The sequence below is a fragment of the Glycine max genome, chromosome 11 (assembly GCF_000004515.6).
Source record: "Glycine max cultivar Williams 82 chromosome 11, Glycine_max_v4.0, whole genome shotgun sequence".
NCBI classification, from domain to species: Eukaryota; Viridiplantae; Streptophyta; class Magnoliopsida; order Fabales; family Fabaceae; genus Glycine; species Glycine max.
In genome coordinates this window covers 2,714,061-2,738,183 of record NC_038247.2, presented here as the reverse complement: position 1 = coordinate 2,738,183, position 24,123 = coordinate 2,714,061, and the positions used below count along the sequence as shown (strand labels likewise).

The 24,123-nt window shown below is 33.0% G+C and overlaps 3 protein-coding genes and 1 pseudogene across 5 annotated transcripts; 2 read left to right on the top strand and 2 right to left on the bottom strand.

Moving 5' to 3' along the window:
• The first annotated feature begins 391 nt into the window (after positions 1 to 391).
• LOC100777957 (glutamate dehydrogenase 2-like) lies at positions 392 to 4,059 on the top strand (annotated as a pseudogene).
• Positions 4,060 to 6,140: 2,081 nt separating this feature from the next.
• On the top strand, positions 6,141 to 8,482 carry LOC100777427 (expansin-like B1). Its single transcript, XM_003538709.5, has 4 exons — positions 6,141 to 6,412; positions 6,824 to 6,930; positions 7,322 to 7,636; positions 8,069 to 8,482. The coding sequence occupies exons 1-4, from the start codon at positions 6,277 to 6,279 to the stop codon at positions 8,264 to 8,266; spliced, it is 756 nt and encodes a 251-aa protein (XP_003538757.1). The 5' UTR covers positions 6,141 to 6,276; the 3' UTR covers positions 8,267 to 8,482.
• A 1,622-nt stretch (positions 8,483 to 10,104) lies between these two features.
• Positions 10,105 to 15,477, bottom strand: LOC100776895 (histone-lysine N-methyltransferase, H3 lysine-9 specific SUVH6). 3 transcript variants are annotated; one of them, XM_006590521.4, is made up of 3 exons: positions 15,330 to 15,477; positions 14,966 to 15,070; positions 10,105 to 14,091 (listed from the first exon to the last, which is right to left on the bottom strand). In XM_006590521.4, the coding sequence occupies exon 3, from the start codon at positions 14,014 to 14,016 to the stop codon at positions 10,696 to 10,698; it is 3,321 nt and encodes a 1,106-aa protein (XP_006590584.1). In that variant the 5' UTR covers positions 14,017 to 14,091; positions 14,966 to 15,070; positions 15,330 to 15,477; the 3' UTR covers positions 10,105 to 10,695. The 3 variants fall into 3 exon arrangements, with proteins under 3 accessions (XP_006590584.1, XP_006590581.1, XP_040862518.1); XM_006590518.4 differs by having other exon boundaries at positions 15,168 to 15,469; XM_041006584.1 differs by having other exon boundaries at positions 10,105 to 14,771; positions 15,168 to 15,458.
• Positions 15,478 to 17,780: 2,303 nt separating this feature from the next.
• Positions 17,781 to 23,523, bottom strand: LOC100798504 (GATA transcription factor 26). The gene is made up of 8 exons (XM_003539037.5): positions 22,989 to 23,523; positions 21,166 to 21,543; positions 20,167 to 20,596; positions 19,822 to 19,894; positions 19,588 to 19,691; positions 19,056 to 19,242; positions 18,819 to 18,957; positions 17,781 to 18,298 (listed from the first exon to the last, which is right to left on the bottom strand). The coding sequence occupies exons 1-8, from the start codon at positions 23,026 to 23,028 to the stop codon at positions 17,994 to 17,996; spliced, it is 1,656 nt and encodes a 551-aa protein (XP_003539085.1). The 5' UTR covers positions 23,029 to 23,523; the 3' UTR covers positions 17,781 to 17,993.
• Between the last annotated feature and the right edge of the window lie 600 nt (positions 23,524 to 24,123).

Sequence of the window (24,123 nt, the reverse complement as noted above, 5' to 3'; positions counted from 1 at the left end):
ATATATATGACCATAAAACTTTTTTATCCAGACATCTAATACCGTGGTTATTTTTTTTAATTAATCATGTAACTAACGATATTATATCACACTGATTCGTAGCAAAATTGTATGAATTTTTTTCTTATGATGCTGCAGCTCTGCTAAAAATATATAGGAAATTTAAGTCTTGCAAAAAAAAAAAATCCCATTTTTTTAAAATCCAATCCTGTCTCTTGATCACATTGTCTGTCTGCCGTCCGATCATATTACCCCTGCCGCACTTCAAACCTTGACCAACTATCTACTTTTATTAGTTTTAACCTTAAACACCAATCGTAGAATTTACATTTGCATTTGCTAATGTATCCCTACTTTGTTTTCCTATCATTCGTTTACTATTTCACTGACAATGGCTTGGATTCTTGATGAGTATTCAAAGTTTCATGGACATTCACCAGCAGTTGTGACTGGGAAGCCTTTTGTAAGTATAATATGCATAATCATCCTTTGTTCTTGTGTACACAATGATAATTTATTCGTAGAAATTGATTTTATTTTTCAACTTTTTTTTTTTGTGGTGTAGGTTCTTGGAGGTTCATTGGGAAGAGAGGCTCCCACAGGATTGGGAGTGATTTTTGCAACAGAGGCTTTATTTGCTGAATACGAAAGTCAATTTCTGATATGACATTTGTCATTCAGGTATTTCTTTACTTACTATGATCATCATGGCTCCATGACATAGATATTCATATTTGATCCCATTTTCATGCATATGATATGATTATTGGTTGCACAGTATATATGTGAAGGGATTTGGAAACGTGGGGACTTGGGGTGCTAAGTCAATTTATGAGAGAGGGGGTGAGGTGGTTGCTGTGAGTGACATCAGTGGTCCCCGCTCTGCTGAAACACAAGGAAGGCAATGGAGATTTGAAGGAATTCTCAGGAGCAGATGAATTGCTTGTTCATGAATGTCATGTTCTCATCCCTTGTGATTTGGGAGGAGTTCTCAACAAGTATGTTTACTTATTATCTAAGTCACCTATCTATGTTCATCAGAAATCATCAATCATCAGCATTGAAGTTATCTAAGAAGTACATTTTGCTTGTTCATTTAAAGTTCTATTTATTTTTTAAATTTTTGGCTAAACTTAATTTTGAAGGGAAAATGCTGCTGATGTGAAGCAAAATTTATAATAGAAGCTGCAAATCACCCCACTGACGCAGATGCTGATGAGGTAAGGCTATTGCTATGTTGTTTAGCATGAGATGAGATATGACGAATTGATATTAGAGAATATAATGGAAGTTATTAATTTCTTTGTTGCAGATATTTTCTAAGGAGTGTTGACTTTTTGGTAAGCCTAAAGTAATATTAAAACGGTAATGTTTTTTATATTATATTATATTATAGTTTTAAAGTCATGAATTTAATTTATTATTTTTTAGAAATATATTTTAAAGTAACTAATTATAAAAATAAATAAATTTGTGCATAAATAGTAATATTAAATTAATATAAATTTTTATATTTATTTTATTTAATAATTTTTTATTCATATTAATTCAATAGGTAAAATTAAATATTATAAATAATTTAAATTATTATTAATATGAAAAGTTATTAATTTTATTAAAATATATTAACAACTATTAATTGGTGTTACTTTTGAATTAGTATAGTAACATCAAACATATGTTTTTTTTTTAATTATTATAAAAGTTTAGTTTTTATATATTATAAATAGATTCTTTTATTTATTTATATATATCAAAATCATGAGTATTCAATAAAAACATTTTTATTTTGGACTCCTTAATCAGTGTTCTTAGCCTTTCTCTTTTTTAAATAACTGCCATTAAAGAGCAGGCTGTTGTGGCTTTCATCAACCAATTGAAGTCCATCCACCTTTCTTCGCATGCCCTTTGAGCCTTCCCATCTCTTGAAGCAATAATAGATTGAAGGTTTACATTGAGATTTAGAAAAGAAAAAAAAAACTTTTTTGCTTTATTGAAGAATACTAGTTTATTTATGCCAAACAAGTTCCACGTCTCAGAAATCTAAAAATATAGTAGTATTACTTAATCAAATATACTAAAAAAAAATGAATAGCATTTATGTATGACACTCATTTTTTCGGGACATTGTCTATTTGAAAGAAAGACTTTTTTTTTTCTCTTCACTTTCTTTCATATTTCTTTTTTTTAGTACATTCTTTCTTTCTTTCATTTTTTTTTACTGCATTCTTTCTTTCGTTCTTTCATATTTCTATTGTACTAAACAATCTAAAATTTTACTCTTTTCTCACCACTTTCTCTGTATCTATTTTATTTTTCCTTTTTTATTCCAATCAAACAGAATATAAATGTATACGCCTAAATAAGAGGTAAGGAAAAAAAAAAGAAGAAAAATACGTCATAGATGGTTTGATGTGATTAGATAAAAAAGATGGAGAAAAAATGAAATGAGAGAGTGGTGGAGGTATTACGCACGTCTATGATTATCATTCATTATTTTAGTATAAGCATGAGCTCGTCTTAGTTTGGGAAATGGATCTGTAAATTGAATTCTTCGAATAATTTTTTAAACTGTTACTAGATATTCTCAATCCTTTTTAATAATTAAATTTGATTAAATTATTCTTTTATTTATTAGGTTCTCTTTCATTGAACTTATAAATAAAAATTAATATAACTAATATTTTAAATTAGAGGTTATATAAAAAGGTTAATTGCTTTTTTTGGCAAAAAAATTTGTTCTTTATTAATTACCTTATGTGTGTGGTTTACACTGTGTAGGGCAATGTGACTACCAAATAAGTTAGCGTTTAAAGTTTCTACCAAATAAAGAAGCCCAAAAGCCCCAAGTTATTGAACTTTTTGGGCACGTCATGCTCTCTCTAAGCTTGTAGGACCACGTTTAATAATGATGTAATATTAATCTTCTACTATTTGACATCGACATCCACAATCTCTCTAGTTTCTATTATTTTCTATTCCACTATGCTAAGTGCAAGATAATTAGGCTAGGGTCTTGAATAGGAGAGCAATTGCTTGTTCTTTTCATGGCTATATACGACCCATGCAATTATTCATCCCACCCTCTAAAAAATAGAAAAGAAAGGAATCGTGGAGAAGGGACACGTAGAATAATACTATCTTACTAAAGTTGTTGCTTGGCTGTTGGGTGTACTTATTTACACCTTGTCTAAGTTGCATTTGCATTACATATTTGAACCATACATGGCTCTTAAATACAGATTAATTAGTGCATGTAAGTGTGTAACTGAATTGGTGGACATATGACACCTTTGTTTTTTGTTTGATTTTAGGTCCATATGTCGTTACTTGGCTGATGGTTTCCGAACACTTGGTGGAGTCGGTGCGAGGAAGGGAGACATATTGGAATTATGAAACTTGCACAAAGGATGGTTCTTTAGATAGCAATAATGATCATGTCTCTTTTGCACTGTCTAATTTTTTAAGTGCTTTGTTGTCACCCATTGGTGGAGAGTGATGCCCGTATCTCTTTTGCACTAATTTTGGGGATGGAAAAGGAAAGACTGGATGGTTCTTCTTTAATTTGAGGAGGAGATTAGATTAATGACAGAGAATTTTAAGAAGAGAATAATATAATTAAAAGAGTACCGTATAAAAAATGCTATAAGAACACTAAAGCATAACAAAATAGACTGAGATCTAATATAGAATAGAATGTGTTAATTATTGTAATTTTTTTTTTAATATTATCTTTGATTTCTAAGAGATGTGAGAGTTGGAAAACATAACATAAAGAGGAAATGTGAGTTATCTTAATTTGTTTTGGCAGAAATGTTTAATATGTTAAAAAGAAGGTGCCGAAATATCTGAATGTTTTGTTAATGCATCACCTTTGTAGTATATAAGCATGACGAAATGAGTTTTGAAATTTAAGGATTATGATATAAAAAAGTTTGGTGTGATTAATAAAACATATTATTTACTAAAAAAAAGTTATAGCAATGTTTAATTCATATGCATCCGTAGGTGCTGAACAAGAAGTGTTCTCACATGTACAATTGGCTAGAATTAAATTAAGTTATTGGACGGGAAGAGTGGTGCAAACCACCATGCTAGAGACTGTATGTGTATAAGCACTTAGTAGTATAAGCATTAATTATATATGATTCACAATAATATAAGTTAATTAGATCTTGCAAACTGGGAGGACATAAAATTTGTTCAGTGTCTTATATGTGACAAAAAGCTTTAAATTAAAGTTCCCAAAGGTTATATATCTTCGTGCTGTATGCATCAACAGTTTCCTGATGAATGTTGATTGAGCTCTCTATGTTGGCAAGCTTCGTGGACAAAGAAAGGAGTGACCAAATGGACGGGTTGGATTAAGAAGCACCTACTCCAGTTTATATAATTAGTTTTTCTGTTCGTGTTTGGATGCCTCCTTTTCAATGTAATTACGCCCACAACACATTCATCTCTCAGCTGTTATATATAAATAATAAATAATACAATATTATCTTCTGTCTGAAACAAGTGATAGTATATTTTACCATATCACATGTTTCTTATAATAAGGATCAGAGATAGGAATATGAATAGTGAAGCAGAGTGATTTCTTATGAAAAATATTGATGTGACAGCTGTTTAATTAGTTGCGGGAATAAATTGAATCAAGTGAAAATACACTTTTATCTTCAACACAGTTAACTAATTCCTTTCTTGCAACTCTTGTAAAGTGAAGTAAGACAAAGATGATGAAAAAGAACAAGGAAAAGAGTAAGTACCAAAAATAATACTAATAAAGTAATGATTGTCGTGAGTTTGATGAGTTATATTAGAAAACTGTATGTGTATCTTTAAGATGATTTGATTTGCCCTTAACGCGTCCAAAGTTGAATCCAGTTACAACTTGTGCTCATACTAAATAACGAATCACTACTGAGTGGATTAGCGAACTGGGTGCGTTACAACCAAACGTAGCTGCTAGATATTTTAGTGTCTTGATGTTAAACAATAATCTAATCCATTTGTTTAGGACATTACTTCCTTCTTCAGGCTTCATATATTAATTTATTCTATGATAATGTTATAATTTTAATATTTATCTTGATAATTAACCAATAGTATTAGCTTTTGTTAGAAATAAAATAAATAGTTATATAACTATACTACAAACAGACATGGTGTTGGGTCGAGTAGTTATTTTGCAAGAATCATACTTTTCACAATTAGTTAAAGAAATATACAAGATAATTTGATCCTAGTGTGGGGATAATATCCCAGAAGGAATTGAACTGTTCCTTATTCTTAGGCAATTATGCGGTATGCCATTTTTCCGCACTTAAATAGTATTGTAATTGAATGACATGCTTAACATGATAAAATAGAAAATTTAAAATATAAATATAATAGTAATGAAATATTAACATTTCATTAAGACTATATTTTTTATTTTAAATATTAGAAATTCTATTATTATTACGTTATAAGTTATAATTGTTATAATTATTTATAACAAAAATTCTTTAAATATATAAATTTTATTATATTCAAATTCTAAACTATTCTAATTCTAAACTAAAAACTTATAATAACTACAAAACCATGGCAATTAACCATTAATAAACTTGTTCAAAGGTTTTTGTTAGTTCTGTTTTTAATCGAGGGGAACACCAAACACTTATCGTTTGATCCTGAACTATGCACATGGTAGATTTGTCAGCATAGCTCAAGATTTTTATACACTTTTGCATATTCCTCTTCCTTGTTTATCCTTTGAATCTATCGGCATACCAAGATGGAATTTGAAGAAAATTATGGGATGAGATAGACACAAAGAAGAGTATCTACCAATATCTTCTTTCCATTATTTTGTTTGGTTAAATTTTCTATCAGGATTCCGATCCTTGAGTTAAGCTGCAAGTGCATGGATCATCCAAAAAACAGTTACAATAGAACAAAGTTAGGCCTTTTTCCATTGTAATAAGAAATTGGTTCTAATATATGATGACCCTGGCCCTTGAGGGGTCAACATTAGGGTCTACATGTACACATCATTATTCCAATCCTCTTGCATATTCCATAGTCCCCAGTTAAAGAAAAAAAATGCGTACCACCTAGACCTCAGACCTGTACTATAAATATGACTCTACATCTTTGCTTTCTATTTCATAAAGCTTTCTCTTGTTCATAGTTATTCCAGCTTCACTTACATGCTTTAGTTTCTAGCATTGATCACTCCTAATTACTTGCTGCATTTCTCTACTCCTTGTGCTTGGCACTTTGTCATTTAAAATGGAACTTAATTTTAAGTACCAACTTAGCATTATCTGTGTCACACTGCTCTTACCTGCCCTGCGTACCTCTCAGGACTCTTTTACATGCTCCAGAGCAACTTATTATGGTAGCACAGATTGTTATGGAAACCCAAGTACGTGAGGCTTCTTTTCTATCTATTATTGCACTTGTTCATATATGGTGTGAGTACCAAGCACATTTTTATATTGTCTGTGTATATTTATAGGACAAATTAAACTTGCATAAGTTCATTGTATCGCAGTAAAGAAAAAAGCTCATTGTATCCTAGCTATCATATTCATTCAAATGATGACACATAGATGTGCTTTATAATAATAAATAGCTTCTATTAAATAAGTGTTACAGAATTTTAAATGCCAAAGTATAAAGAATTTTTATATTATCATTGAATCGCAATCGTCTTATCTAATAACTTTAAAAAACATATTACCTTAAAAATTATACTCATCATAATCTTTTAATGGCTGAGAATGTAAAAAGTTTGCACTCACACGATATGATTGGTCAATTGATAATGTTTTAGGGGGAGCTTGTGGCTTTGGCGAATATGGAAAAACGGTAAACGATGGCAGTGTAGCAGGCGTGTCTTGGCTATGGAAGAATGGATCTGGCTGTGGAGCATGTTATCAGGCTAGTGTACTTAATTAATCACTTTCATTTTATGGACTAATTAAGAAAAATTACACTATTGTAGCCTTTTCATATAAAAATATAGTAGTACCTCAAAACATGCCCTTTGCATGAAAAGTATGGTTTATTGACAATTTCACATTCCATACCACTACACTTTTACACGCCCAATTAAAAGAAACATGAAGAAAAATAGTCTTAGAATTGATTACCTGGATCATTCGATTCATAATATGATAATATCTTTCCTTTCCTTATTAATTAATAAAATCCTCAACGAAAGAAGACTTCATCATTGAAACATAATACTACTACAAAGTAAAAACTTTGCCAACCTCCACTAGTAGTTGCTTTGCTAACTTGTGAAATAAAAATGATGATGATGAATCAGGTTAGGTGCAAAATACCCCAATTCTGCGATGAGAATGGAGCATACGTGGTGGTGACAGATTATGGCGAGGGAGACAGAACAGACTTCATAATGAGTCCACGTGCCTACTCAAGATTGGGAAGTAACGCAGATGCATCTGCAGAACTATTCAAATACGGTGTAGTGGATGTAGAATACAGAAGGGTCCCCTGTAGATACGGTGGCTATAACCTCTTGGTTAAGGTTCATGAACAGAGCAGAAACCCTCACTACTTAGCCATTGTCATTCTCTATCTTGGTGGAACCTACGACGTAACTGCTGTTGAGTTGTGGCAGGTATAATTCATAAATAAGTAATATATATACAAGTTTTTTACACCATCATTCCAATCATATGTTGCTGTGTACAGTAAATTTATTGTTTTTTATAATAATTACATTAAAAATCACGCTCACGGTGTATGTCTAGTAAACTTATAATTTATTTGTTTATTTGAATCCAAAGTTTAATATAAAAGCTCTTAGTCATTTTTAGAATGTCTAATTCAGTTGGTTGACAGGCATGTAAGTTATTGTAAATCTTACACTATTTTCAATTCCAGCATATAAAAAAGGTTTAATATAAAAGGAGTTTAAAGGTACAATAATTGTACCATAAGCTTTTCCATATATCCCAACTTATATACTTTGAGAGTTTGAGTGTTGTTTATATTCAATTATCTTACTTGAAACTAAAGTGGGATCTTGAAATGTTGATGGATGGAGTAGGAAGATTGCCAAGAGTGGAGGCGAATGCGCAGGGCATTTGGGACGGTGTTTGATGCTGAGAACCCGCCACGGGGCGACATAAAGTTGAGGTTTCAATTGGGTGGTGATGCACAGCAGTATTGGGTGCAATCCAAGAATGTTATCTCTGGTAATTGGGAAGCTGGAGTTGTTTATGACTCAGAAATTCAGCTTGGTTAAAATGAAAAAGGCACTTTCTGATTTCAGGAATATAGATAGTGACTAGATTACTAGTGTTTTAATTGTTTATGTTTTGTGTTATTCTAAGAATGTTCCTTTGTTGTGAGTGGATCTAGTGCTCTTTGTATTGGGGACTAAAACTGTGGGGATTCATATAGTTTCCGTATGAATCATCACAGAATATGAATAAATAAAAGTGATGCTCTGCTAATGTCATAAGAATTCCTTCAGCTTTGTTATTGTTTGATATCTCATGCATATAAGGCATAGGCAAAGAACTGTACTTCATTGGGTAGCTTAAATTAATATCTAGTGGCAATGCCTCCAATAAATCAAGCAAAGCCATCATTGGTTTACACTCAACAACTTTGACAAGGACACTAGTGGTAGTGGGGAACGTTAGGAAAAAGAAAATAAAAACTACTCTAACTTTATTAACGGAAAATGGCTTTCTCCATTCCAATTAGAGGTGTGATATAACAACTATCCGGTAGGATGCAGGTTGCAAGTTATATCAAGTAAGGTAAAAAAGAAAAATTAAAGAATTTAATGAAAGTCTCTAAAATGAAATTTCAGCCCCATCAAAATCTAATTTTTTTGGGATTTTGTGAGCTAAAGTTGTTCAGGTCATGATCAAATCAAGCTAAAAAAAGTTATCGTTCAATTCAAACTCAATTTAAAGTACTTGAATTTTAATGTTTAAGTCTTACGTTTTATTGAGTGGATTCCTATCAGAACAGCTAGCTCAATCAAATTTAGTATTAAGCTTAAAGGTAATGTGGACAGGGAGAATAATAAAAGTATTGAAGTAGGAAGCGCTTTCTCTTTTTTGTTTGCCAAACAGCCATCGAAAGGAAAGAAAATACCCTCTCTCTTTTTTGCTGAGTTCGGAAAGAAAATACCCTATTCTCCGCCTAATATTTTTTCAACAAAAATTATAAGAATGAATTTGATACTTTATTTGGGTGAATTTCATACTTAAAACAATAACCTTATTTAATAATAATTAAAAAATACTTATAATTGAATAAGGATTTTTTTGAAGAAATGTGATTAAGTATCTAATGTTAATGAATTACCAATTAAATTATTGATTTACTTGCCAACAGAGCCCCTGCCCTCAATGATTTCTTTTGGTGGGAGGGATTCTATCCCGCAGGCACAATTTATAGTTACAGAATTCTATAGGAATAAATATGTTCTTACGAACTACAGGTTTAGTTAGTTTGGTTGCTCATGGGTCATGTTACGTTGTTGCCCCCCATGGCTTTTGTTATTTTTTCTCCCTTTTTGTTAATATTATCTCTTGGCTTGCTACTCTAGCTATTTTTGTTAAAGGTGCCAACATAGTTTAGATGTTTAGCTCAAATTTGCTTTTGCTGGCCAATTTTCTATATAAAAAAATATTAATTAAACAAATCTAATAATATAAGGTAATTTGTGTGAAAATATTATAAAAAAATATGTTGCTTACATTAAGATCTACTTGCTTACATATAAGTACATTTTGTTTTCATTAAAATTACCGTGAATATCAAACTCTTGTAACATTCACTTTCTGATAACCCTCTAGACAAACGTGTACCGTTATTAATTATCATCTAAACAAACTATTATTAAAATTTAGTAAGACTGATTATTATTCATGAAAAATACTATTAATATTCATTTGGTGTAACTCAAGTAAGTAGTAGTTTAAATTTTTTAAGCATTCGAAAGGAGTTTGATTCCTAGTTATGTGAATAGAATAATATTTGTGGACGAGAAAAATTATCTCTTAACTATAACTTTACTTTGTCGGAAATTAGTATCGTAACTTTGGACGGTAGATACTTTACTTTTAGAAAAGAAAAAAAAAACTGCTGGCATTTCACTAACAATTATTTCTCAGCAATTTTCTGCTACAATTGTGATGGGCACCACAAGTCATGTAAAACCCGTTACACCACGACCATAAAACTGTGACCTGTCAATTTTCTGTCACCCTGCTATTTAAGAACATTGATGACTAACACTTCTTCCTAACATTATTATCATATACACCTTAAACGTCAGCTCAATGTAACTTAAAAACCCAGAATATTTGGAAGCCTATCAAGAATCCCCCATGACAAGCTAATATTATGGTTCACTTTGGACAGACTTATGGAAGAAAATGAATCAAACTTTTTCCACATGAGAATTTCTGTAAAAGATAAAATACATAAATTGTGATTTTAATATATAAAAAGTTTAATTTATTTTTCTCCTTTAAGTTATTGAGTTTATTCAAACCGAGTCTGTAGAGAGAGGTATGGACAGCAACAATCATAATGGCTCAAGCTCAAAATCAAGTTGGAAATTTTTTGGATATTAATGAATTTTCATTAAGACTGCAGAAAAACACAATTACATTAATTAACCTTGTTGACCCTCGATACATCCTGCCATCAATACATCCTGCCAGTACATTCCACAGAACCACAATGGCAATACTTCTTTTTTATATTGCCACCAGAATCACGAATTTGATCTATTTCATAATTGTAATCATAAGTCAGCTCTTGCAGGGGAGGAATGTTATCAGCAGCAAAGAACATTATGTGAGGCATCCTGGTGTCATGGTTATCATAAAGGACATTCTGAGCAATAAGATTAGGGGAGCAACTATGGTTGATGAATCTCCCCACATTACCAAACTGAGCAGCGTCAATGGTGAAACCACCATCCTTCACAACTTCACAAGAAGTTGTGTGTACATCAGGCATGAGAGTCGAAAGATCATCCCAAAGAGCACTGTTGCTATAGTTATTTCCAATATCAAAAAGATACTCATCATTACCGGTTCTTTGTTCAGCTTCCTTGTCCTCAAGAAGCTCCCCTATATATTCACAGATAAAACTTCCTGAAGGGATTGAATTCAGGGATCTCACACCCCATCCCCTTGTATCGGTTTTAAATATTTCAAGTTGGAACTTTATGCCAAGTTGGCTGACTCTATTATGACATGTTGAAGGACATTTACAAGTAGGTCCACACTCATAGACCAGAGGTTTTGCTTGTACAATAGCCCCATTGTGATTGAATGGAATCTCTCCCCCATTTTTCACTACACACGAACATTTCTCCAAATCTGAGCATCCATTAGTACAATCACATCCTTCTGCAGGAAGGACATGGCAATTGGGGTATATAATGCTAGTTATGTAATTAAACGGAGGGGGCTTTTCATCATCTATGGTGTTCACAGCACATATCGGAATTCGTTCTTTTCCATAAGAAATATCATCAACACATACACCTTCTCTTGTTTTGAACTTTTTAGATTTCTTCACTTCCCTCAAAGCAAGCTCTGGTTGACCAGGAATTCTTCGCAGGAAAAACTTAAAAACCAGCTTCCCATGTGGTCCCACATCAGGCTGATAAGACTCAACCACATACAATCCATCATAAACATATATCCTGCACTTTCCATCCATTGATTCAGAACCACGTATCACCCTAACAGAATTTTTTTCCTCACTACTGTTCTTCAGAGCAAGATTGCCCCGCTCGAGCTTCTGATCTTCAGGTTCTTTATCAGGGTTCATCACATTCCCACCCTGCCCTGTATATATCAAGACATCTGGATTATCCAAATCATCAGCATAAGCCCCTGACGCAACAATACTAGTTGCAAGGATCTTACCATTGTGCTTCACATAATCGATGCCACCCTGAATCTGACGATGAAGGCCAACTATATTAAGCTCCACCCTATATTGAAATTCATCACCAACTTCAACCCCAGGGACAGCGCCCAGTATCTGCTTGCCCGAGTTAACATAATGCCCATTCTCCTTAAGGATCTTTAAAGCAATTAAATCAACTCTTTTACCATTTGCTCGCTCACTTAACTTTGATTCTACTTCCTGTAAAAGCTTTCTAAAAACAACTTGAAACAACCGCAATATTTTTATCACTTTTTTCCGGGTCACATTTGAGTCACCCTCATCACCAGTGAAATTAGAATGAGAAGGAGTAACATTTACATTGAACTCATGTGATTTCAGAACAATTTGAAGGTCTTCATTATTTTCATTAGGGTCAAGACTATCCTTCTTTTCCCAAATTACTAATTCACTCATACCTTCAGAAGTAGCATTTCCTTTTTTCTTTTTCAAAGGCTTCTGCCCAGAATAACTTAGTGCACCTTTACTCTTGATAGCTGTTTTAGACCTATCTGGCAATGCAGAAGCTACTTTCTTTTTCTTGCCTTCATTTTTAGCATCACTGAACTTAAATTTGGAGGAACCTTTGCCGGACCTCCAAGGACATTCTGATTCGGCCATCAAACCTAGTACTACTTTCCTGTCTGATGAGACCCGTGATCCATTAAAATTCCCTTTCAACTTATGCTTAGAATGTGATAGAACCAAAGGCCTTGTCTCTTCCCTATTTTGCTCTTTTACCACTGCCTTGGAATTTATTTTAACACGATGATTACTTTCTTCGCGAAGTGTAACATGCTTGTCTCTCTTGATCTCCAGTGGTTTCTTCACTCTCTTTGCAGCATTACTTTCAGAATCAGTTTTAAGGATGTCCACAAGCTTTCTCTTGCAACCATACTCATCCTGGATGTTACTTTTAATTTCTTTTACATCAGCGGCTCCTACTTCTTTCAATGGACTGTCATCTACAGCCACGGTTCCTACTTCTTTCAATGGACTGTCATCTACAGCCACGGTTCCTACTTCTTTCAATGGACTGTCATCTACAGCCAAGGCTCGTACTTCTTTCAATGGATTGTTTTCATCTACGGCCAGGTTCTGTAGACACAGTTTCTTGTTATTTAAAGAAGAGATCCCCTCTAGACACACATCCTTGTCCTTACTGAGATGTAGAGCATTGCGTCCACATAAAGTTGGGAAGTCTCTGAGAGCTGAAACTTTTCTTCGAGGAAGATACCTTCTAGTTACAGGCTCCACCATGCAAGCACTAGAACCAGCAGATATATTGACATTTGACAATAAGGGTTTTGAACCACCTGACATAACCACTTCACCCACTTGAGAAGATGACTTCAACATATAAGAGTCACATTTTACAGTGTTTGCAGTTCTTGCAAACTCTGTATTCAAAATTTCCATGTCCACTAATGGCACTTTGACAGGCTTGTCTTCTGCAGTAGGCCCATCCACTTTATGAGATGAGACCACAGGGTTTTCCTTGTTGAAAACACAGTCAGTTGTTTGGCCAATAGTCACTTTTGCAGCTTCATCTTCTGCAGTAAGTTCATCCATTTTATGACATGAAACAGCAGGGTTTCCCTTATTCAAACCAGAGTCAATTGTTTCACCAATAGTCACTTTTGCAGGTTCATGTTCTGCAGTAGACCCATTCACTTGAGGAGATGAGACTATGGGGTTTTCCTTATTTAAACCACTGTCAGTTGTTTGACCAAGAGTTTCAGTAAGAAGCGAATCTTTTACTTCAGAATGCTGGCCATCATTTTCACAATTGGAAGTTTTAACAGTATCACCCACTAAATGTTCACCATTCTTATCCTCAATAATTGTACCATTAGCTGAACCATAACCTGCAATATTTACGTTTAACACTGGATCAATCCTCGAAGCAAATGGTCCACATCCTTCGGGGAAATCACGAACAGCAGAAACTTTCCGCCACTTATACATGGGCCTAGCAAGAAAAGCGTATTCCTCGTTTTCCATCAATGACTTCTTATTTCTTCCTTCTTCAAAATGACTATTACTGACTGGTGTTGCCATTCCTCTAGATTACTCCAAAATCAGCACACTCTTGAAACTCCCACTCCCACCAAGAGATGCCAAAAATCACATGCCCTATCAAAGAAAGGTGTTCCAAATTACAAAAAGAAAGCAGCAAAATATTTCCGTATAGATTAACAACTCAACCATAACGCTCATGGTAAAAATAACAGAGTAAGATGGTCTTTTTTTTTGTCTTGGGTCAGAGTCTCAGAGATCACGGGTGTCCCCAATCCACTGGGTCAAAGATTATGGTTGAGTTATCCCACTTGTAGTATGTGGCTGCTGCTAAACCAAGGGAATTTTGCAAATAGTGGGAATCGAACACAGGTTCTCCTGCTAAATAAATCGTTTTCACTCATGTTAATGCAGTGAAACCTTACACCACTGCGCCAACCCAAATCATTTAACAATAAAACTAAACAGACTGCTGCGGAGAGTCCTGAAGACCAACAACACAGTTGGAATGAGACAAGAGTTTCAGAGTGCCAATATGATTTTTTATGGGTTTCAAATTTCATCATCTTATACATAATGGCGCAGTGTTGTTAAATAGCCGCTACTGTGGTGCCATAGTTCTATTGCTATTGCTATTGCGTTGCGGAATTCCTTGAATTAAGAATTTAAAGCCATGCATCAGTTGAGCCAAAAAGGCACTCCAAAGAGGCTTGTGATCTCACCTCAGCACCTTAGCTTAAAGACCATGATCAACCCTAATCATATTTTTCAGAACACCCCTTTCCCAAGGTCATAACCTAACCACCCAAAACAAAGCGTAATGTTGCAATTGAACATCATTTAACATTGCATTCAACTTTAAATTTCCCCTTCCCAAGTGGTTAAAGTAAAGCCCTCTAATATAATACAGTTAAAAAGGAATAAGAATCAACAATTGAGGCATAAACATGGAAAAAGAGGAGGGATGTTAGGGTATGAAAAAGATGGGAACCTTGGGGTTGAAGCGAAATCCGTAGCGGCGGAGGATGGGGAATAGGAGTGGGACCCCTGTGAGTGTGAGCGAGCGAAGAGAAACGAAGATAAGAAAGCGTCCGTCCTGAAATTGAAACATGGGGGAAAATGTGAAATTGAAGACAGGGAGAGGGATTGGAATGAAAAAACAACCATTAGCAAAACATGAAGGAACCCCGAACCCTTCAATGAGAACCCCAAGCAAGAGAAGGATTGCAATGACTCAGATTAGTCTTAACTTTCAACAGGTAGCCTCAAGTATAGTTTTTGACTAAGTATGACAAAATTACATAAATCTCTCCTCCATTTTCAACAACTCCAAAATCTCCCTAAAAAATGCTCACCAAATGTTACACTATGCCCTCTTCACTGATTTTGAGAATACACTATGGATGGTAACCGGTGGGCTGGAACTAGTTTGCCTATTTCCATCTTCGTTCTCACAAAATGGAAAATGAGTTCCAATTTGGGTTTATAAAAAATAAGGGTGAAAAATTAAAATTTAATCTCATTTTCAGTAGGTTTTATTGAGTTTGAGAAAGCTTTCAAGAAATTCATCTCATATTTAAAAAAATATATTATCTGTTCATATACTTGAAATAAATGTCAAAAGAATTTATTTTAATCGATTGATCAGGATCGTTAATATTATAAATCTCTTAATATTATCTTTAATTCCTATGTACCAAAAAATACTTTAATAAATCATAAATTATTAATTATAGTTTAATTCAATTAAAATATATATATAATTTAATAAACAATAAATAAATTAAACATATTTAAGAATTAAATTATATTTTTAGTTAACGTATAATTTTCAATTTTGTTATAATTAGTATTATAATTATAATATTATTTATTTAACTATTAAAATTATTACTCTATATATTATTAATAATAATCATAAAAATATACTTAGCGATATGGGTATAGGGGTAGGGGTGGGGGTGGGAGCAGGGGAAGTGCCGGAAGTGACATACTCAAGCATGTCCTAGTCCTTGCTTCCTCAAGTCAAGGAATTCCAAACCTGATCCAACTCCCATCAAAGCAAGTTTTTCTCATCAAACTCAAGGTGAGGTTAGATGGGTCCCCACTAGTTTGATTTTTATTCTCATGCCTAGCGACTATGAGTGACAAAATAGACGATATGGGCTAGCCTAGCCCCAGCCATCAAGTGAAAAAATAAAAATGCAGTGGTGGGAGCCTGATTTGTATTCTTTTGGGCTGAAATTTCTTAGGCTCAGTCTAGCTCTATGTTGGGCTGTTGGACCACCAAGCTAATTTAAAAATAAATAAAAATTGATTTTATATAAAAAAATTACAAAGGCAAAAAGTTATTTATTATACATTTATGCCACTGACAATGTTGTTGACATAAGTTTTTACACAACATGCAAAAAAAAAGGAAAGTGATTCTCATTCTTTCTAAGCCCTCATACAAATATTGACAAAGTCATTTAAATTATATTTAATAAATTATTATATTTTATTTAATATTTATTATATATTATTAATCGGACCAGCCTGATCCAAGTCCATTTTGTCCATCAAGACATATGAGTTGGACTAAAAATTCATTTATATTTGAGTTGTCTTTTTTGTTAGCTCAACTAAATTAATTTTAATTGTAAATCGATCCATCAAGTCAAGTCCATTTGATCGATCCTAGTATCTTATTATCTACAACTTTAAGAATACTAATAAAATATACTAAAAATCGGTTAACATTTACCTTATTTTATTGATAATTAATCATTAAATTTACAAGTTTTTCTACTGGCTTACATTTAATGTTTTAAAAGTTACTATAGCCTTCAAATAAATTTAATCAATAAATTATTAAAACTATATATATCATTATACCTCACAAATCACTATAACTAATCAACATTAATATATGGTTTTTTGGCATATTTTTGGGGAATGCAAGAATCAAACTTGCAAGTTTATAAATGATTGTTTATTGTGTGAAATTTAAATTTATTTAAACTATTTTATTTGTTAAGTACTAACTACTAACCATAAAGTTTGTTATAATTTATAAATAAAACATAAAATAACATTTTTATTTAATTGAAGTTTAAATAATGTATCCGCAAAGACTCTTTGAAATCTCTTTTCTTTGCTTTTACAAGTCCGGTGTCATGTTCAATCTGCTGGGTAAATGTAGTGATTGGATTAAACACTTACAAAATTGACGTTGGATGAAATTAATTTTATAAATTTTAGTTTAAACTATTTTTTGTAAATAAAGCAATTTATGCTTTTAGGAAAACTTACTATAATTTTTTATATTCTAAATTAAATGACTTTAATTCAATTAATTTTTAAATTCAGAATTAATTCCTCAACTTGTTTAATATTATCATGATTTTAGATAATAAAAAATTACCTAAAATCATGATAATCAATATTTTAACGTAATTTTAAATTTCATTGTGAATGTAAATACGGCACATGTTGTGTACGTAAAAAGATTTATTGGGTAATTCCGTGAACTGAGTTCTGACATACTGCCACTAGCAAATAATTCTATTCTATGGACCCATGATTTCATTTCACAGAACACTCTTTTGCCTCGTCCATGACAATTAAGCATTCGACAAAAGAATACATCAAATCAAATGCACCTTTAGAATGTCGGGGTATGGGGGTGTCACACACTTTGAAAGTTAACTTTAGATCGCATGATTGTCCAGATCCTCCACACACGTCCCATAATGTTGTCCTCTCATTTTATTTGTTGTTGTAGGTAAAAAAAAAGTGTCAAAATTATTCACAAAACAAAAAACTACACAAAATTTCTGGAGATTATTATCATTCCTCATTTCATGCTGTATGTTACAATTTGTTACCAACCTATACAGAAAAAACCCACCCAACTTCCATAGTTGGCAATCCAAGTTAAAGAAGGTTGTAAGTAACCAAAAGCAAAACCATCGTATGTTTTAAGATGTAAAATATGCACCATAACTAACCATCCAAATAAACCTGGTAAAGTGTACTTAATGGTGAACAAGATTTGAGTAGACTGAGCTGCTACCAGTGCTGGCTTGAGCACCAAGGCTTAAAGTTGGGTGCAAGAGCTCTGCCTGTGGAAAAGAAGTGTTAGATGGCACCTCTAGCAGCAGATCCTGATCACCACTCTCCTCAACAAAGTTGAAAGAATCCAGCAAGAGAGAACTAGCATCAGGAGGCAAAGCAAATAGGTGTTTTGGACTATAGCAAGCACCATCTTCTACAGCTTCTTTGCACTCAAAACTAGCCTTTGTGATCATTCTTTTGGGGCTCCTCATTATTGTCTTCAATTCTGAAATTTGCAAGATGAGTGTTAAGACTTAAGATAAGAATGATTCATCAGTTAAATCATAACCACAGTCATAACCAACAGTGTGTTCTAAATAGTTGACAATAATAACACAATTTTTTACATAAAAAAGAAAAATCAACATTTTAAGTGTCGTGTCATGTGTCCTACAAACAAATTATACAAGTGTTAGTTAGTCTTGTATGAATATAATTACAAATCATTAAAAGCAAAAAATAGTATTTTGTATGAATATATGTCATTATTCTTGTTAGTTGTTAATATTAATAAGAACCTAACATGGTGATTCAATCACCACTAATTACTGTTAATTTATGAAAAAATGAACTACTCTATGGAGAGAATCAAAATTAACAACTCCATTTCCGTCATCAAAACATCCCTGAGATGTACAAGCTATACACAACAATCACATCATTATTGTTGCATTAGATAGAGAATAATTGGAAGGTCTTAGCATATGATCAGTTTTTTTGTCTTTGATGTCAGATTTTCAACAAACCTGGAAAGTTTTGATTTCTGCTATCACACATTCTCTTGATATTTGCAACATTAGTTGATGCCCTGTTGTTCAAAACATTAATTGATGCTGTACCAGTAGATCCCATAGTATTAGATTTTACAGCTTTGTTTTTATATTTCTGCATCCATAGAAAGATGTAATAGCTTATAAGTATCAATATACTCATTTTATTTATCAACACGATTTCTAATGTTAACATAATAAACTAGTACAAACCTTGAGAAAATTATGGTGTTCTACCCATTTTGACTTTGACAGATTGGATAATGCAAGTATTTTCAAAGTCTTGCAGTCTTCAGGTTTTGCCCCCAACAAAGAGATATCAAAGACTCCTTCTGAAAGAAGCTGCTGAAAGTAAGTTAAGTTCTCCTTGAATTGAGAGCTATTGAACATGACTTTAAGGCTGCACATACAACAAAACAAGTTGTCAATATTGATGGTCTGAGTCTCAGGTCTCAACACCTTCTATTCCCTTAAAGTCATATTATCATATTATATATATAATGCACTGTAGAGCATCACTACATTATGTTCAAGCAATGTCCATGACATTGAGACAAAATACGGATCATTTACTACATTATTGTTAGAAATTCGGATGAAAATTAAATTCTTCGCACAAATCAACTATATAGATAATCATGTATTTAGACTTGCTATAAGAATTATAACATTAGGAATTTGAAAGTTCTTTTATCGATTGCAACATAAACATCACAAACTACAAATGAAAAAGTAGAATTCTAACCTATCAGGGAGTTTAGCAGTATCAACCACAGGAAGTAACTTCAGTAATTGCTGTTGCTCTTCATTTGTCAAGATTCTCAAAAACTCTTCATAGTTTACAACATCCTGACCAAACATAATAGCAATTATGTTAAGCACTCAACAATTGGACATATTTGAGGCCTTACAGTTACAGCCTAACGCACTAACATAATTTAAATCCATTGAGCACAATGGGACGGACTGTGTAACTCACATTTAAATCTATTGAGCACAATGGGGATTCATGATTGCCAAGAATTTGTACTCTTTCATGTTGAGACTTGTCACTGAAATTTAAAAGAACAGAAACATTAATATCGACATAGCATGTTTATCTCTTCAAAAATATTTCTGCTAATTTATCTTGAATATTCTTCACTAAGTTACATGCACAAATAAAATCCATAACGTACATACAGGAACAACAGACTTTATTTTGGCAGAAACCAACAAAATGTGTTTTTTAGGGTAACAATAAATGAATTTTTTTTTGTCAGGTTAAATAATGATAATCATAGCTGACTACAAATTATGCCATAAACTGTGTACAAAAACATGCCTTTTAAGTTGTTCCTGCAGCACTCCTTGACCAGTAGAGTTCCCGATCTTTTCAACTTCCAGAGATGAAGACTTCAAGCGACTGGAATCATTATGCATTAGAATGCCACCAGAACAAGAATATGCCTCACTCATTGGGCATTGTTTATTATCAACTGAAAGAGAGCTAGCCTCAGACTCTTCTTCACGAGCTATATAGCTAGGATGCCTAATGAGAACGCTTCCATGTCCTATCTCAACAGAGACCATTGGTGTATCACTTTCAAAAAGAAGATCTTCTTCAGAAGATGCCGAAAAATATGACTGTTGTTCATGAAGAATAGTACATAAATCTTTTGTTAGCTTCTCAACAGAAGAAGGCTTTGAACGACCAACACATGTCCTCTTTTTTGAAGGCACCATGGCATCCCAGACCACTGACTGAGCAGGACCTAAATTAGCCAAACTATCTATATTAGAATTACATGATTTCATAAAAGACAAAGACAATGGGTTACCTGTTTTATATGCTGGAGATTACAAGTTTTTGCATAATAACACAAAAGTAAAAGTTCTTGATCTGAGTCAAATTAATAATGAACTAGAGAGATGAAAAATATATGCAAGACTTGACATTCTATTATTGGGAGGGAAAAGTACTACATATTGTTACACACTAAACAAAAAACAAATAATCCACCATGTCTAATTATTGGACTTGCCATTACAAATGTTGGCAAGTATAATTAGAGCTTCATGGTGGTAAAATATTAAAACCACTTCTTCAATTCTTTTTGTCAATGAAGAGCACAACCGTACATAGTTAAAACAAAGTTCATTTGTTTTTCTTTTAGGAAAACCAATGACTACGAAACTAATATATTTCTTTTTCATTTTCCTTCGTTCCATTATCCTCTTCTGGATTGTGCTAATATAAACCTGGACAGGCAATAAAATCAATACTTGTTTCAAAATGATAAATGCTGCTGTAATCAGTTGTGAAGAAAGATCTTAATTCAACCTGTCAGATCACTAGCATCCATGCCACCATAACCAAATTGTGCACAGCTCTCTGAGTTAGAGATAGCTGATCCTGAACTCGACCGGTTGCTAATATCTTCATCTACAACCTTTTGGTATCCCTGGTTGTAATCAGGTGCAAACCCTCCAGACATTACATTATCATGGTTCTGTTTTCGTTTGAGCAATGCCACTTCTTTCTTCTTATTTATCGATATGCTCTTTATCCTGGAAACCCTTTGATCATCATAATCATCAGTTTCTGCTCGAGCATGTAAAGGGGTATAATTTGCAAGAGTTCCCTTTGTTCTCCATCGAGACCCACATGCATTGCATAGTACTGGCTTCTCGGGTGGTCCATTGCGCCAGAGTGGCGTGCCTGTTGCAATGCTCAATTGTCAGAAACCTACAAACATTTAGAGCCCTTGTAATCAAGAATAGAGACGTAACACAGATTTGATAGACTACTAACAATCACATATTCATATTTTCTTGATAATCCAATTCATGATGCATATAAAAACAATACATGTCAAGCTTGATGCTGGGAAATACCTTAAACCTCTTGGATTAAAATATTTTACAGCGGGTAGTATCTTTCATATACTAGAAAGCTGAACTCAACAAAAGCTTCAAGGTTCGGATAATATCATCTGTCAGTATTTACTTAAATAAGGACCTATAAATTCCTTTCATTAATGATGAGTATTTAACTTTTGTTAGCCAGCTGGTTTTAAACATTTAAGACTGATACACGTCATTACGTCAATAACCTCTTGCAAGAAAAACAATATTGATTTTCTACCTGAAGCAGTTAGTGGCAAGACTCAAATTAAGAACACTAGTAGACTCATAGTGAAGACAATGATTGCAGTTTAGCTGAAATGAGTGACAGTAACTGGAATGTTTCACTCAAGATATCAAAGTTAAGAAAGTTTAAATGAAACATTCCCTTGTTTTAGGGACTGCAACCATTGTACTATATGCAAAAGACCGTGCTAGTGTATTGAACAGAAAACCAGTTGCAATGACTTCAACACTTTGGAAAGTGCTTTGGAATTGTAAGCAAAGCAGTGGAAGTCTTAAGTTGCAGAATTAGTTCGATTAAGGTGATAGCTGATAAGTATTTCGAAAATATTAATAGTTTCGAATTGAGAAGAATTGAAAAGAAAATAACGAAGAGGACAAGTACTGATTATTCATCAGCCAGAAAGCAAGGGAGTAGTAAGACAAGTCTGAGGATGCTTGTCCAATATCTTCAGGCACGGTGAGAAATTGCTTTGAAGAGAAAATGAAAACAATTTGGAAAAATCCTTTCAAAAGACAGTAATTAATTAACTTTTGGCATTTTACAAATGCATAATTCCCTTATCTCATTTCCATCCAAATAGTAAGGCATGAACTCTGGGTTGACTCTTTGATAAAGACCTTAACAGCTGTAGGTGTTGTTCGTATCAATGCAAAGAGCAACTTCAATGAACTCTAAGCTTAATTTTGCACCAGTTACACTGGCTCGGATTTGAAACATGGACAAGGAAACAAAAAACAACAAAAGAGTGCAAAGACACATATAAGTGAGAAATCAACACAATTTTTCACAACTTTCAATTGCAAATGTTATGGGCAACAACACTAGTTGTATTTTTAAATTCGTATACATCCAGAATATTACACAGAGAACATATAAATTTTTCATAATTTATATGGTCAGCAACTCTTCCTTCAACGCATCTTAATTTACAAATATATAGCTTCAGTCTTTGGAAAGAAAAAAAAAAGTCAAAACTTAAAAGAAAAATATATATTGGAGAAACAATAACTCACTTGTAACTCCACAGTGATAGCAAGGTCCTTGCTTGCCCATGTCTCAATCTTTTCCGCAAATTAATAAAAAGGAATATGAAGAAAATTTGCAGAAAAATGAGGAAGAAAAAGAAAAAAAATTATTCTTTTGACAAATAAGCTAAGAAAAATGGATTTTTTTTCTGAAAAATACAACAGTTATCTTGAAAGGCTTTGTTTTATGAGCAAACCCAGAATGATAGTTTGCAGAAGAAAAAATAAATATAAAGCAGAAACCAATAAACCCAGAAAAGTTTTGTCTTTTACAGTCCTTAAAATTTTTTCACATAAACAAACAATCCCACAGCAACTAGAATTGAAGGGATTGATGTGTGTAGTGTAGCTGGGAATCTGTACAATCCAATGGAAGAGAGAAGAACATTGGAGGAATCTCACAAATGGTTGTGAAAAGAGGAAAAGAAAAGAAGGTAGAATGTTGAGAGAGAAAGAGAGAGAGGGAGAGAAGGTCTGTATATGTGACCTCTTGTATTGTATGAGAAGTAAAATGTTTCAGCTTCTTTTCTCTTTTTATTTTTCTCTTCTGGAATTTTGTTGATCTTATTTTAAATATTTCAATTTTGCTTTTTGTTATTGTTTAATTAACTTTAAAATTTAAAAACAATGAGCTCATCTTATTACAAAGGAAACAGAGGGGTAGGGGAATATTATTGCACATATCCTGTTGACTATGTACTTTTCTTCTTTGTTAATCATCTATTTTCAAATCCTCGACAAATAATAATAAAACCTAAAAGTATTCCCATCTTCTTCATCCATTTTTATTTTTGTTTCAAAGAGTTGTGGTAAAGAAAGAGGGAAAAAAAAAAGGAAACCCACTAAAAAAAAGGAGAAAGAAACAAGGAGATGTTTTTGGCCTTTCCTAATTTTTGTTCCTGCTGCTATGAATAGTTTTTTTCTCTTTATTTTATAAGACGTAAATGCTAATTCGTAATTTTATATTGTCCCGTGTGTGATGACATGATGTTGACAAGTATTTAATGTGGTATTTTGTTTAAAAAATAAAGGAATAAATTTGCCTGTGTGACTATTTGTTGTCACAAACCCAATTATCACCGTTTGATTAGACAAGGGAGTTTGATGCCAGGGTCCTACCACT

Bases quoted from the DNA above. Each gene is read 5' to 3' on its own strand.
- LOC100777427 (XM_003538709.5), top strand. From the start codon at position 6,277: ATGGAACTTAATTTTAAGTACCAACTTAGCATTATCTGTGTCACACTG. The intron at 6,931-7,321 runs GCTAGTGTACTT...ATGATGAATCAG, and splicing joins GCTGTGGAGCATGTTATCAG to GTTAGGTGCAAAATACCCCA. The intron at 7,637-8,068 runs GTATAATTCATA...TGGATGGAGTAG, and splicing joins CTGCTGTTGAGTTGTGGCAG to GAAGATTGCCAAGAGTGGAG.
- LOC100776895 (XM_006590521.4), bottom strand. From the start codon at position 14,016: ATGGCAACACCAGTCAGTAATAGTCATTTTGAAGAAGGAAGAAATAAG.
- LOC100798504 (XM_003539037.5), bottom strand. From the start codon at position 23,028: ATGGGCAAGCAAGGACCTTGCTATCACTGTGGAGTTACAA. The intron at 19,895-20,166 runs GCATGTTTTTGT...TTTAAATTTCAG, and splicing joins CTGCAGGAACAACTTAAAAG to TGACAAGTCTCAACATGAAA. The intron at 19,692-19,821 runs GTGAGTTACACA...ATGTTTGGTCAG, and splicing joins TGTGCTCAATAGATTTAAAT to GATGTTGTAAACTATGAAGA.